This window comes from Phascolarctos cinereus, unplaced genomic scaffold (assembly GCF_003287225.1).
Source record: "Phascolarctos cinereus isolate Bilbo 61053 unplaced genomic scaffold, phaCin_HiC Scaffold_726;HRSCAF=1367, whole genome shotgun sequence".
NCBI classification, from domain to species: Eukaryota; Metazoa; Chordata; class Mammalia; order Diprotodontia; family Phascolarctidae; genus Phascolarctos; species Phascolarctos cinereus.
The window spans coordinates 367484693-367497769 of record NW_027556098.1 but is presented as its reverse complement, the minus strand read 5'-3'; the positions used below and the strand labels follow the sequence as shown (position 1 = coordinate 367497769).

Here is a 13077-nt window from a genome sequence, read left to right as displayed (position 1 = left end):
GGTTCTCTGTGGCTCTGTCCTTTGATGCCTTGTGTTTCTTTTCTGTGGCTCTGGCTTTGGTCACTCTTTTTCTTTCTGTAGCTCTCTCTCAATTTCTCTGTGTTCTCTCTCTGTGACTTTGTGACTCTGCTTTCTTTTTGTGGTTCAGTGCCTCGGTGTTTCTGTGATCTCTTTGTCTCTGTGGCTCTGTCCCTTGGTTATGTGTCTCCGGGATTCTCTCTCCCTCTTTGTCTGTCTTGATGGCTGTCTCTCGGTGTGTCTCTCTGAGGTTCTGTCCCTTGGCGTCTCTGCCTTAGTGGCCTGTTTTGGTATCTCTGTGCTCTCTGTCTCAGTGCTTCTGTTCTGATGTCTCTGTGTTTTCTGTCTCGGTGTCTCTGTCCTTTGGTATCTCCGGACTCTGTCTCCCCTTAGTGTCTGCCTCTGTGGCTTTGTCCCTTATCGTCTCTTTAAAGTCTTTCTGAGTCTCTCGCCGGGCTGGGCCCATAAGAGGTTGGTCTTGGGGTACAGGATCGGGGTCCCAGCACTTGTCGGGACAGACTCCACGCTAAGCCAGACCCTCCCGCAGCTCATGCCCCGCAGGCGGTTCCCCCTCTTGGCGCTCCGCCCCGGCACCCCCAGAGGAGGGCCTCACTGGCGGCTTCCTCACTTGTTGGTTAGGAGAGCCGTCAATCTGAAAGAAAGGCAGGCAGCGCGAGCCGCCCTCAGGCCTGCGGCGCAGGTCCCTCTGGGAGGTGTAGTCTCAGAGGCGGCCCCGCCCCTCGGGACTCAAATTCCCAGCGTGCCCGGCGAGAGCCCAATGGTCACTTCCGCCCGGCGGTCGGCTCCGCCGGAGCTCTAGGGGGGGCGGCAGGGGTGAGGTGAGTGCGGGCTACGGGGGAGGGGAGGCTCGCGCCCATCCTAGGGTAGGGGGTGGGCCAGAGACGTCCCTCTTGGGAGACCCAGGGCAGAGGTAGGGGTGCTGGGGCCAGGGTGCGGAGAGGACGCGCGGGGGAATGGGGGGGGGGGCGTGACATCCTGAGGGAGGACGGGGGAGGGGCTGAGATGGGAGGGAGAAGAGGAAGGGGCAGAGGGGTTGTGGCAGCTGGGGAGGTGCAGGGGAGGGAATGAGGGGGCACAGGGTTGGGAGAGGGCCAGAGAAGCCTGGCATCCTGGAGTGGGAGGAGAGGATGAGGAGGGAGGGGGTTAGGGGAGGGGCCTTGACACTCTGGGGGAGGGGAGGTTGGGGGAAGCGTGTGAGATACTGAGAGAGGACAGGGGAGGGACAGAGAAGGGAAGGAGGCAGGAAGGACACCCAGGGACCGGGGACCCAGGGGTCCCTGACATTCTGGGGCAGGGTAGGAGGGGCAGAAAGGCGGGGGTGAGAAGAGACAGTAGGGGGGGGCGGAGGTCTGTGAAATGGGAAGAACAGGAGAAGGGGTCAGGGAAGGGACTCGGGGAGGAGGGACAGAGGGCGACCTGACCTCCTGGAGGATGAGAGTAAAGGGGCAGGGAGTGGAGGGGAGAGGGACTGGGGTACTCAGGAAGGATGGGGGAGAAGGAGGGAACAGGACAGGGATAGTGGGACAGGTAACAATAAATAGACGATCTAGAGAAGAGAGGAACTGTGAAAGATAGGAAGAGAAAGAGTGTGTGTGTGTGTGGAATGGAGGGGGTGAAGAAGGGAAGAATATCGAGTAGGGAAGATGGACAAGGGTCTCAAAATAGCAGGGGAGGAGAGAGGGTTAGAGGGGGTAAGAAGAGTAGATTGGAAGAGATAGATCAGAGAGTAGGATTGGGGTGCAAGCTGGGACAAAGGCTGTAGTAAGATACAGGCAAAAGAAAGGAAAGGGCAATAAAGTGGTGAGGGTACAAGGCTAAGGAAGAGTGGCAGCTGGAGGGAGCTGGGGAGACAGGAATGAGAAGGAGAGAGAGAGAGGGATGGAGATGAAAAGATGAAGAAAGGAAGCTTATGGAGAGTAGGAGCTAGTGTGGAGACAGGGGGTAGTGAGAACCTTGGTATTTAGGGTATAAAGAGGTTTTAGACAGGAATAATCTCATAAGCCAGGGAAGAAGAGTAGCATGGGAGGTCCTGGGGACTCAGTGTAATAAAGGATCAGATAAGATGATAATTGTAAAAAGCACTTAGCACAGTGCCTGGTACATGATAGGACTAAATAAATGCTTGTTCCTTTCTCTTATTCTCTGAAGAAGCACAGGGACTCTCTAGGTAATGATATATAGCATATGATAAGTGTGTTCAGTTTTCTCTCTCCCTTATCATGTATGGATTGTCTACATATGCTGGGTGGGTGAATGTCCGTTAAAGAAATCAAAAGGCTGTTTGGCTATACCATATTAAATTTAAAGTTAGTTAGAGTCCAGCCGAGCCCTGTGATTTGGGCATGGGAAATATATCCCTATCATTTGTGGCTCAGTATTGGTATGGAGAAAAGAGATAGTCTGTACTGGGACTTGATTGTCTTTAATTCTAAGAATGATTGAGTAGGCCAGGTTCAATCTTGAGATCTTTGTAGGGAATTTAAATCACTCTTGCAGGTCTTGGGGTTAGTAGCCAACCTCCAATGATACTTTAGTACTGTCAGTCTCCTAAGGAGACTTAGAGCCAGGGGGAGAACTCATGGGAGTAGAGTCTTTCCAGGCCAGACTTGTATAGATCATAGCATCTGGAATTTATAGGGAACTGGGCCAGCTTTTGACATGGAGCTGAGTTGAGCAGCTGTTTGGCCAACTACATTTGACTGTTTCATTGCTATCAGAATTCTTCTGAGAAAGGGGGAGAAAAGGCTGTGATGATTTTCTGGTAATGAAAGAGTTGTGATTTCTGTTTCATAACTGAATTATGTATATTCTTAGCAATTTTAGAGTATCACCTGCCCTACTCTTTGGGTAAAGAACTTTTAAACACCAGATTTGCCATATGATCTGTGATCCCAGCTTCCTAAGATTGGAAAAATCTACACCCACCTGGTCCTTTTGCTGCAGTGTTACTGCCTGGCTATGATACTGTACCTGTTGAGTACGCAGCCCAGTGGGGAACAACATGTCAAAATGTCAATGTCAAAAATGCTAAAACCATTCCTCTGACCCATGTTAATCTGAGCTCAGTTTTTGTGAGATTCAGAAATGGGATTAATTTGATCCTGCAGTATAATTCCCTCTGAAGCTTTGGAAGGCATTTTTTAGCTTGGCCATCTCTGCCTCACCCGAGTAATGCTGATAGCTTTTGTTACTGTATATAGCATGGATGAAAACCTGTACTTCCCCGTGAATAAATTGTGTTTTCAGATTCATAGCCAAATCATTTGACTTACCTCTGCTGCCTTTTGCAAAGAGGCCTGCCACTGCCTTTTCTGAGTTTGGTATCAGACTGTGATCCAGCTTCCTGCTTGTGGGTGAGGGGGCCTCACAAACAAAGCATTCCTGATGAGAGAAAGATTGGCAAGCAGGCACATGAGAGCAGCTTTTTGACTATCGTTGAGGGAAGAAGTCTGGGTTGGGATTATATAGCAACCTTTTATTCTTGGAATGCCAGGGTAAGTGAGAGCAGAATAAGTCTGCTTGGTCCTTTCTGCTCACATCCTTTGTGTCTCTGTTCCTAGGGATCTAGGGGGAGAAGCCCCTCGGTTACAGGCACCTGCCCATCTCGAGGTGATAAGGCAAACAAGGAGGAGGTCCACCTAGGTTGGAGCCCAGCCTATTTGAAGCCACTCAACACACTCTACTATGGCCACTGCCCTTGAGTCCCCAGTTCAGTCTCCAGCAGAGCAGGAGGGGCTCCTCATAGTGAAATTAGAAGAAGATTCCTCCTGGAAACAAGAATCTTCTCTTTGGGGAGATGAACTCGATCTTGAGATCTCCCGTCAGCGTTTCCGGCAGTTTCAGTATCAGGAGGTGTCTGGACCCCACCAGGCTTTTAGTCAGCTCTGGGAGCTTTGTTGTCGGTGGCTGAGGCCGGAGGTGCGTATGAAAGAGCAGATCCTGGAGCTGCTGGTGCTGGAGCAGTTCCTGAATATCTTACCCAGGGAGGTCCAAAGCTGGGTGCGAGAGCATCACCCAGAGAGTGGTGAGGAGGCTGTGGCTTTGGTGGAGGATTGGCAGGAAAATCCTAGGAGACCAGGACAGGAGGTAAGGAGGGGAATGAGGCGAGCTTCTGAAATGCACTAAAGGGCCTGGTTAAATTTTTTTTTTTTGGTGGAGGGGAGGGTCATGGCCTCTAATTTCATTAGTGTAGGGAGCCTCTCTTGACTAATGCAGATATGCAAACATTTGACAATCTATACTTTTAGGGGGTTGTTTAGGGGCATAGAAGGATGAAGTCGATCTGCTCAGGGTCACACAAACCATGTTCATCAGAGAAGGGGCTTGGACCCTGCTCATTCTATGAGAGCAGGTATCTAACTTCTATCCCAACCACCTTGCTGCTTTCTGGGTTAAAGGACAATGGTGCTGTTATTATTACTGGCCCATTCCCTGCCAGATGCACTTCTCTTACCTTCCTCTCCTGCTTACTCAGCCTCCCTCTTTCCAGTCTTTGTTTCTTATGCCTCTTCTTTTCACTTCAATATCCAGAATAAGACAGTATTACTATTCTAATGGCCTTGACTGCTTAGCTCATAGTCCACATCAGCTGACCAAAATTCCCTTTTCTTAGAGCTGAGAAACTTCAATGAGAAGATCAAGACCAGTGGGCACAAAGTCCCCAGTAAACTCCAGTTTTGCAATGGAAGTCCATGGGGGGAAAATAGGATTCTAACTGAAGAAATACATTTTATGGCTGTGTCTCCTAGATTTTGGGGATGCCAGCATTGCAAGTGGTCGAGTCCCAAATCTGACAGTAGCTGCAGCCTATTTTAGGGAGTTTGAAAGATATAAAGAGAATTTCTTCTGTTCCTGATCATAGGATTTACACAGGTTAGAAAAAATGGCAAATTAAAATATTGGGCTTTGAGGGGCAGAGGACCAGATCATGTAGTACCTCCCTCTTCATATGAGCTGTGGAAGGGAAGGAAGTGGCAACTTCTGCTTCTTGGCATGTGGTTCCTATAGGGCTAAGTCTCAAGTGAGTTGTACCAGTAGTTGCTTTTTTTTCTCACCTATTCACTTCCTCCCTCCAGGGGGAATTCCCCTTTACTATCAGGAAGCATTGCCAAGAAGCCTTATCCTGCCACCAGGCACAGAATTCCCTGAGGGCTTTTCTCTTTGGTAGTTGTTGCCTGGATGTTAACAATTCTCCCTCTTTTAAAATTCTCCGAAAGAACTTGCCCATTGCAGGACATAACTATTCCCTTCAGAGCTGGGGGGTGTATGGCCCTTAGGTAAGAACTGATATTCTGATCCCAGTAATTTCTGCTCCAGTAGATCCATGTATAACAGGAATGTCTGTAGCTCTCTCAGTTCTAGTTCACCTGTCCATCAGAAGAGAAGTGGACCATGATTTGGATTCATGAGCTCCCCCCTACCATTCACCTAATCCGTATTAGCATTAGCAGCATTCTTCATTGTGCTGGGACACAAACATGCATGGTGATCGTGCTAGACTTCTATTTTCTGATGGACTGTACCTGATGATCATAGCCTTTGCTAATTGCTAACAGGTGTTCATGCTAGGTTACAATAATGCTAGCTAGCCTTTGTTTTTAGTGCTTTAAGGTTCGCAAAGTATATATTACCTCATTTAATCCTCACAACAACCCTGTGAGACAGGCATTATCATTATCCCCATTTTTACAGATGAGGAAACAGACAGAAATTAATGACATGCCCAGGGTCACACAGTTAGTATCTGATGTAGGATTTGAACTTGGGTCTTCCTGACTCTTAAGTCTAGCACTCTGTCCATTATGCCACATGTTTTGCCAGTGACCACCAGAATGTTTTTGGCCTTTGCCCTTGCCTGGCAGTAGAGCTGAGGACTTCCATGTTATTTCCATGGTTTTCATGCCTACACTTCCTTGGAAAAACCTGGCCTTGGAGTCTTCTTGGACCATTTTAGTATTTTTTCCCCTTGTATTAACACAGACACAGAATCTGAGATGGAGACTTCTACCTTTCCAGTATAGTTTTGGTCAACCTCCACCTGAACAGGAATCATTTCTAGGAAAGACAAACAAGTGGTCATTTAGGGCCTCCTACTCACTACCTTTTGTGGCAGCACATTCCACTGTGGGAGGAAATCTCACTGGTAAGACATTTTCTCTTGCAGCTTGTCAAGTTTGCAGAGCTGTAGCATCTACCCACTGTTTCTCATTCTTCCTTCTCAGGCCAGGCTCCAGAACTCTGATTCCTTTTTTTTTTTTTTAAGGTGATTGGGGTTAAGTGACTTGCCCAGGGTCACACAGCTAGTAAGTGTCAAGTGTTTGGTCTGAGGCCAGATTTGAACTCAGGTCCTCCTGACTTCAGGCCGGTGCTCTATCCACTGCACCACCTTGCTGCCCTGATTCCTCTTCTTAACAGCCCTTCCAAAAAATACTTGAAAACAGCCAGTATGCCCACTTCTAAGTCTTCTCTCACATTATATACAGAAGGCTGTCGTAATAAAGAGAACCCAATGAGCTCAGAAGCACTAAGGCACAAAGAACATTTGGGCTCTGCGAAAGGAAAGGTAAGTTTCTGGTTAAGTGTTCTCGAAAGGCTTCACGGAGAAGGTAGCCTTTGAGCTGAGTCCTATAAGATGAGTAGGATTTCAGTGGGCAGAAAGAATGGAAAAACAGGCATTCTAGGCAGGGAAAATCAACTTGGCTTGCCACAGCCAATTTGTCATTAACTCCTGCTCACTTTCCCCTCTTAGTGAATACATTTTTTCCTTATCTTTGCCTTGATACTGGCCCCTGCTGTCATCTCCACTTGGGAGTAGTAATACTGGAGGGTTGGCAGGGAGGGTAGGTGTGAGGTTTTGTTGAGCCAGGCAAGGGAAAGCCACACATCATCTGGCACTAAGTTAACGAAACTTATGAACATTTGGACCTCTTTCAAAGCAGACCTCAGAGGAGGCTGAAGATGTTCCAGCGAGGCTGCTGTAGCTCAGAACATTCAGAAATTGCTCTTCTGGAATGACCTGTGGCACATTCTTTTCAATATAGGACCATAGAACAGCCCTTAGAGGTCATCTAGCCCAGCCTCTTCATTTTACAGGTAAAGAAACTGAGGCCCAGAGAAGTTCAGTGATTTATCCTCAGGATACTCAGGGACTTCATACATCACACAGGTGGCAAGAGTCAGGGAGGCATAAAGACTTGAGCCTGGGTCCTCTGATGCCAAATCTAGCACTGTTTCCACAGTAGTGGACTGCCTTCCCAATGTCTTCTTTGTTGGCAAATCTTTGTTCTTTGAAGGTGAATTGGATTTTTGGAATTAGCTTCAATTTAGTGTCAGTTGTGGTCAGTAAATGGTGTAATATGGCTCGGACTCAGAGGCAGCATGAGATAGTGGAGAAAACACAGGACCCTAGTCAGAAGATCTGAGTTTGATTGCTAGCCCTAACTTTGGTGACTCAGGGAAGGTTGTCCCCGTGTGTAAAACAGGAATAATGTTTCCACTTCCTGCCCCCCAAGAGTGTTCTGAGGAAAGCATTGTGTAATGTGTAAAGCCCTTGGGAAGGTGAAACTGTGGATCTGCTTTTTTGGTATCCTGGAGGTAACTTCCAAGGATGATTCTAGAGATGTCTTGAACAAAGGCTGCATTGTTGGAATAAGTGAATTACCACAGTAATTCAGTGGTGTGAGAAGACCATTGGATTTCACAGAATCTCAGCATTTGAATCCCATTACCTGGGTTCAAATCCTTTGCTACTTATTATTAGCATATGATTTCTCCTGGAGTAAGCCCTTTAACCTCAGAGTGACTTGGAATGTGCCTCTTAACCTCTCTGTGCTGTAGTTTAATCATGTATAAAATGAGGGTGCTGGGCTAGATGGTCTCTAAGCCCCTTTCAGTTCTAAATCATATGAATATATAAATCCTGTTGTGTGTGTGTGTTTTTAAACTCCTGTCTTAGGACATTTAACCATGTCCCACATAAACCAGCACTGGTTTGAATCAAAGATATTAGCATTTCTTGCAATGCGATATACTCCCAACCAGGGATTTGTTGAGTGATGATAATTGGAGGTTTTCCCACAGATTACTGCCAGTGCACATGGACAGGAAGTATCCTCGAAGAAGTCTAGGCCTTTGGAAGCAGTGACAGATTCAGAGATAGAGTCCATGGACCGCCAGTCTGAGGGACAATCCCAGAAACAGCCACTGCAGAATCCCTGCCCAGGGCTGCCTGAGCAGCACCAGCCCAAGGAGGAACCACGGCCTCTTAAAGAGAATGGTGAGAACCAGGGCCTTGTGGGGTGAAGGAGAACTCTGCCTAAGGGGTTTAGACATCAGCAAGTAGGCCGTAACATTTAAAAAAATACTTGTATCGAGGGCAGCTAGGTGGCACAGTGGATAGAACACCAGCCCTGAAGTCAGAAGGGACCTGAGTTCAAATCCGGCCTCAGACCAAACACTTGACACGTACTAGCTGTGTGACCCTGGGCAAGTCACTTAACCCCAATTGCCTAAAACAAAAAAAAAGAAAAAAAAAACAAAACCAAAAATAATACTTATATCTATATCTGTCTATCTGTATACTTTTTGGTTATCTTTTGTATAACTGCACATGTATAATCTTTATCAAATTGCTTGCCTTCTCAATGGGGGGGGAAGAGAATTTGGAACTCAAAATTGTAAAAAAAAAGAGGTGAAAACTTTTAATATTTTTTTAGATTTTGAGTTCCAAATTCTTTTCTTCCCTCTCTCCCCTCCCCCTTCATTGAGAAAGCAAATAATTTGGTATAGATTATACTTGTGCAGTTGTGCAATACATATTTCCGTATTAGTCATGTTGTGAAAAAAAAGACATGGAAAAAAAATGCCCAAGAAAACCAAGCAAAGTTAGAAAGTATGCTTTGATCTGCATTCCGACTCCCATCAGTTCTTTCTTTGGAGGTGGATAACATTTTTCATCATGAGTCCTTTGGAATTGTTTTGTATCATTGTATTGCCAAGAAGAGCCAAATCATTCACAGTTGTTGATCCTTACGATGTTGCTGTTACTGTGTGCAATGTTCTCCTGGTTCTGCTTACTTCACTTTGCATCAGTTCATGTAAATCTTTCCAGGATTTTTGTGAAAGCATCCTCCTTGTCATTTTTTAAAGCACAATAGTATTCCATCACAATCATATCACAACTTGTTCAACCATTCCCCAATTGATGGGCTTTCCCTCAATTTCCAATCCTTTGCCACCACAAAAAGAACTGCTGTAAATATTTTTGTACAAATAGGTCCTCTTTTTTTTTTTTTTTAATCTCTTTGGGCCACCGACTTAGTAGTGGTATTTCTGGGTCAAAGAGTATGCACAGTTTTTTTTAGCCCTTTGGGCATAGTTCCAAATTGTTCTCCAGAATGGTTAGATCAGTTCACAACTCCACCAGCAGTGCATTAGTGTCCTTGTGTTTTTTTCCACATCCCTTCCAACATGTGTTATTTTCCTTTTCTGTCAAATTGGCCATTCTGATAGATGTGAGGTGGTACCTTAGAGTTATTTTAATTTACATTTCTCTAATCAGTAGTGATTTGGAGCATTTTTTCATATGACTATAAATAGGTTTGATTTCTTCTTCTAAAAACTGCCTTTCATATCATTTGACCATTTACAATTGGAGAAGAACTTATATTCTTATAAATTTGCCTCAGTTCTCTATATATTTGAGAAATACAGTCTTTATCAAAGAAGCTTGCTGCAAAAAATTTTTCCCTAGTTTTCTGCTTTCCTTCTAATCTTGGTAGCATTGGTATTGTTTGTGCAAAATCTTTTAAATTTAATGTAATCAAAGTTATCCCTTTTCCATCCCATGGTAGAGTGGGTGGTAACATTGTAGAGGTTTTGATAGATGTAAATACTCAGCGGAGCAGTTGGATACCAGTGTACTCTGGATTTTGAGCTGGAGTCTACCCATCATGTCTGTTGCTTTGTCTCAAGTAAATATCTGTATTGGATATTGGAGTCAGGATTTTCCCTTTCTCCCTTTACATCTGTTTTTCCAGTTCTCAGATTGCTTCTGAAGGTGTACTACAGGAAGTTAGTGTTTGTTGCTGTGTGCAGTTGTCTGAGGTTCCTTTGTTAGTCATCCATGAGATGGGGATATGCTCTCACCAGGGCAAGTGTTTGCCAGCCCCCAAACATAGGGGCAGCAACAGATACGAAGAAGGATTGGTCTGGGTGTTTCCAAGGTGCTTAAGTTGTGGGCACTTGGAATGAAATGTCTTCATTCTTCTCCTCAGCTGTCCTTGCACCCCGGGTTCCTGCCCTGCCTAAGATGGGGAGTGTTGGGGACTGGGAGGTGGCAGTTGACTCCCAGGTAAGTTGCAGTTTGTTCTTTCCTCTCTTGAGTGCAGATCCACTCTCATACTGGGCCCCACTCACCCTGTCTCTAAGTCCATGCTGGAGAGTCTTGCTTTTGCTGTAGATCACTCCCTTGTTTCCCCATCTTCTGGTCTTCTTCCATTTTCATGTTGCCTCTTTTGACACAAACCCCATCCTTGGGAAACCTTAAGTAATTTGTCTTGGATTCATCCCTTTGGATCTGTTATGCCAGGTGGGCCGGGGAATTGTCCCTGAGTTATAGATCCTGACCAGGGGGACCTTGGATTGTTTCAGGGGTCGATAACAGATGAGGATGCATCTTTGTACTTCTCTGCAAGCCATGGGAACCCTGCTCGGAAGGTTGTCTGCAAGGATGCCACAAGAGAGAATTATGGAAATAAGCTTTCGCTGGGTAAGGCCTGATTGCTCTTATAATTGAGAAGCCATCTGATTCTGGTGCATTTTGTTCTCTGATAGCTCTTTGGGTGGCTATTCCGTGGAGTCAGTGCCTGTGTGATGAGGACTAGGACCCCAACTCGTGCCCTCTGCAGGACAGGCTCATATCCAGCATTGTTGCAAACTTCCCATCCCCAGTTCTTCTCATGGGTGGGAGAGTGTGCTTACATGACATCATTGGGTTCCCTTCTTCATAGTAGCCTGGTCAGGTTTCCATCGTTTGTGTCATTCCCACTTGTGTCCCATGTCTTCATACATGTTTCAAGGAAATTGATGTCAACTACATTGTCTTTATAAAGACAGTAATAGCTTCTTTTGTGGTATAATGATAAGAATTTGGCTCTTTGCGCTTCTCTGCTATTTTGGCATTTTCTCCGTGGGGTGCTTCAAACCCTTTGAGGTGACTGTGAGATGTAGACAAATGAACAGTAGGCAGGAAGTCAGAAGGCTGTCACTAAACATGTATCCAAGGGACAGAAGCTTTAAGACATAATGCCAGTAGGTACAGAATTCTACTTCTTAAAGGTTTACAAATCACAAAGTTTGTTTACCCTGATTCACACACATGCTCTTACATATGTGCAGGTGACCTTATGGAAACAGCACCAGAGAGCCCTAGGAATCAGGGCTCCAGTGACCAGCTGTGGGGCCATGGACATATCAGTTAACCTCCTGGGCCCTCAGTTTCTCTATCTGTAAATGAGATTGTTTCCTAGAGGATTTCTAAGCAGCAGTCTGTGACTACTCAAGGTTACCAAAGTGGCGGAGATGGCTGGCCTTTATCTACATAGCATTTCAGAACTGTAAGGACTCTTAAAGGTCACCTTGTCTAGCCTGTATCTGAGTAGGAATCCCCTGTATAACAACCCTGTCACGTGGTCATGGTCCTCTGGTCTCTGCTGATGGGGAGACTGGCTGCCTCTTAGGGAAGCCCACTTCAGCTTTGGGTGGCTCTAATTGTTAGGAAATCTCTCTCTGTCTGTCTCTCTCTCTCTTCCCCCCTCCACCTTCTTTTCCTTACTCATTCATCTATCTATCCATCCATTTATTTATTTACTATTGGGTCAAAGCCAGCTTCACCTCCACCTTCGCTGATTTCTCTTGTTTTTTTTGCTCTAGGACCAAGGGGAACAAGTCTAGCCCCTCTCACCCATGCTAGCCCTTCAGATCCTTAAAGACTGTATGAACAGGGGAGTTCAGGTCTCTTCTTTAGGCTAAATAGATGTTGCTTCCATGAGATAGTGTTGCTTCCACTAGCCCTCTGGTAGCATGGCATCCACTTACCCCACCAGCCTTGTTGCTCTGCTCCACACACACTCCAGTTTGTTAGTGTCATTTTAAAACAGGGCAGAGTATGTTGGGACTGCTACCTCCTGCGTTCTTCCTAATGTTGCTTAAGATTGCTTTAGCTCTTCTGGCAGCTAGGAAAGTGATTACCTCATAACAAACTTGCAGGTTCTGAAAACCCCCAGATCTTTTTCATTTGAATTATTGTCTGGCCATATCTCCCCCTATCTTGTGCCTGTGCGATTGGTTTTTTGAATCCAAGCACAAGATGTAAAATTTAATTACTTCAGTGCTATAGTGTATCTGGGATCAATGTGGAAACACCCTTCGATGATACGGATTTCATTCTTCCCATACCTTTTCATCCAGTGCATTTCTTGTCTATGTCCTTTTGTAATTTCTTGATAGAATTCTGGTCATTCAGCTACTTCTGAATTCACCTAACTGTGGTCTCCAAATTTGGCTTAACCCTAAAGGGTATGTGATCAATCAGTTGGTAGAAAGATGGCTCATCTTCTACTCTGTCTGAAATAATCAATAATGATGCTTATCTCTAACACAAATAAACCCACTCTTATCTTTCAGCACTTCCCAACTCTTCTCCCTCCCTCCACTGTCCAACATCCCACAATTTCACCTGAGTTGGGCCTACTCTGTGGGCACTCACAGCAGCAGCTGTGCAAGGGCTATTGGGAACACTTCTCCAAGCTCCCAGCTTACCAACCCCTTTTCCCCAGATCACCTCATAGCTATGTTTAGTACCCCTTTTCATTTTGGGTGGGACAAAGTGATTTACATAGGATGAAGAGGCTTGGATGGATTGTGATCTGGATTGAAGCTATCCTTACCATTGTATCATTATTAAATTAAATAATATTTGTAAAGTGCTTAGCACAGTGCCTGGCGTATAGTTAACTCTTAATAAATGCTCATTCCTTC

General features: G+C 45.6%; 1 protein-coding gene across 5 annotated transcripts in view; it reads left to right on the top strand.

Annotated features, from left to right (window-relative positions):
* The first annotated feature begins 785 nt into the window (after positions 1 to 785).
* The window catches only part of LOC110206214 (zinc finger and SCAN domain-containing protein 20), a 28955-nt gene continuing 16663 nt past the window's right edge, over positions 786 to 13077 (top strand). For 2 of the 5 annotated variants that reach the window (XM_020983410.2, XM_020983406.2), the window contains exons 1-5: positions 786 to 857; positions 3600 to 4125; positions 8119 to 8314; positions 10314 to 10390; positions 10690 to 10807. In XM_020983410.2, coding sequence (XP_020839069.1) covers positions 3724 to 4125; positions 8119 to 8314; positions 10314 to 10390; positions 10690 to 10807 — 793 coding nt within the window. In that variant the 5' untranslated portion in view covers positions 786 to 857; positions 3600 to 3723. Of the gene's footprint in view, positions 858 to 1546; positions 2207 to 2233; positions 2801 to 3599; positions 4126 to 6521; positions 6602 to 8118; positions 8315 to 10313; positions 10391 to 10689; positions 10808 to 13077 lie in introns of those variants that run through there. The other 3 variants (XM_020983407.2, XM_020983408.2, XM_020983411.2) reach the window with 3 other exon arrangements.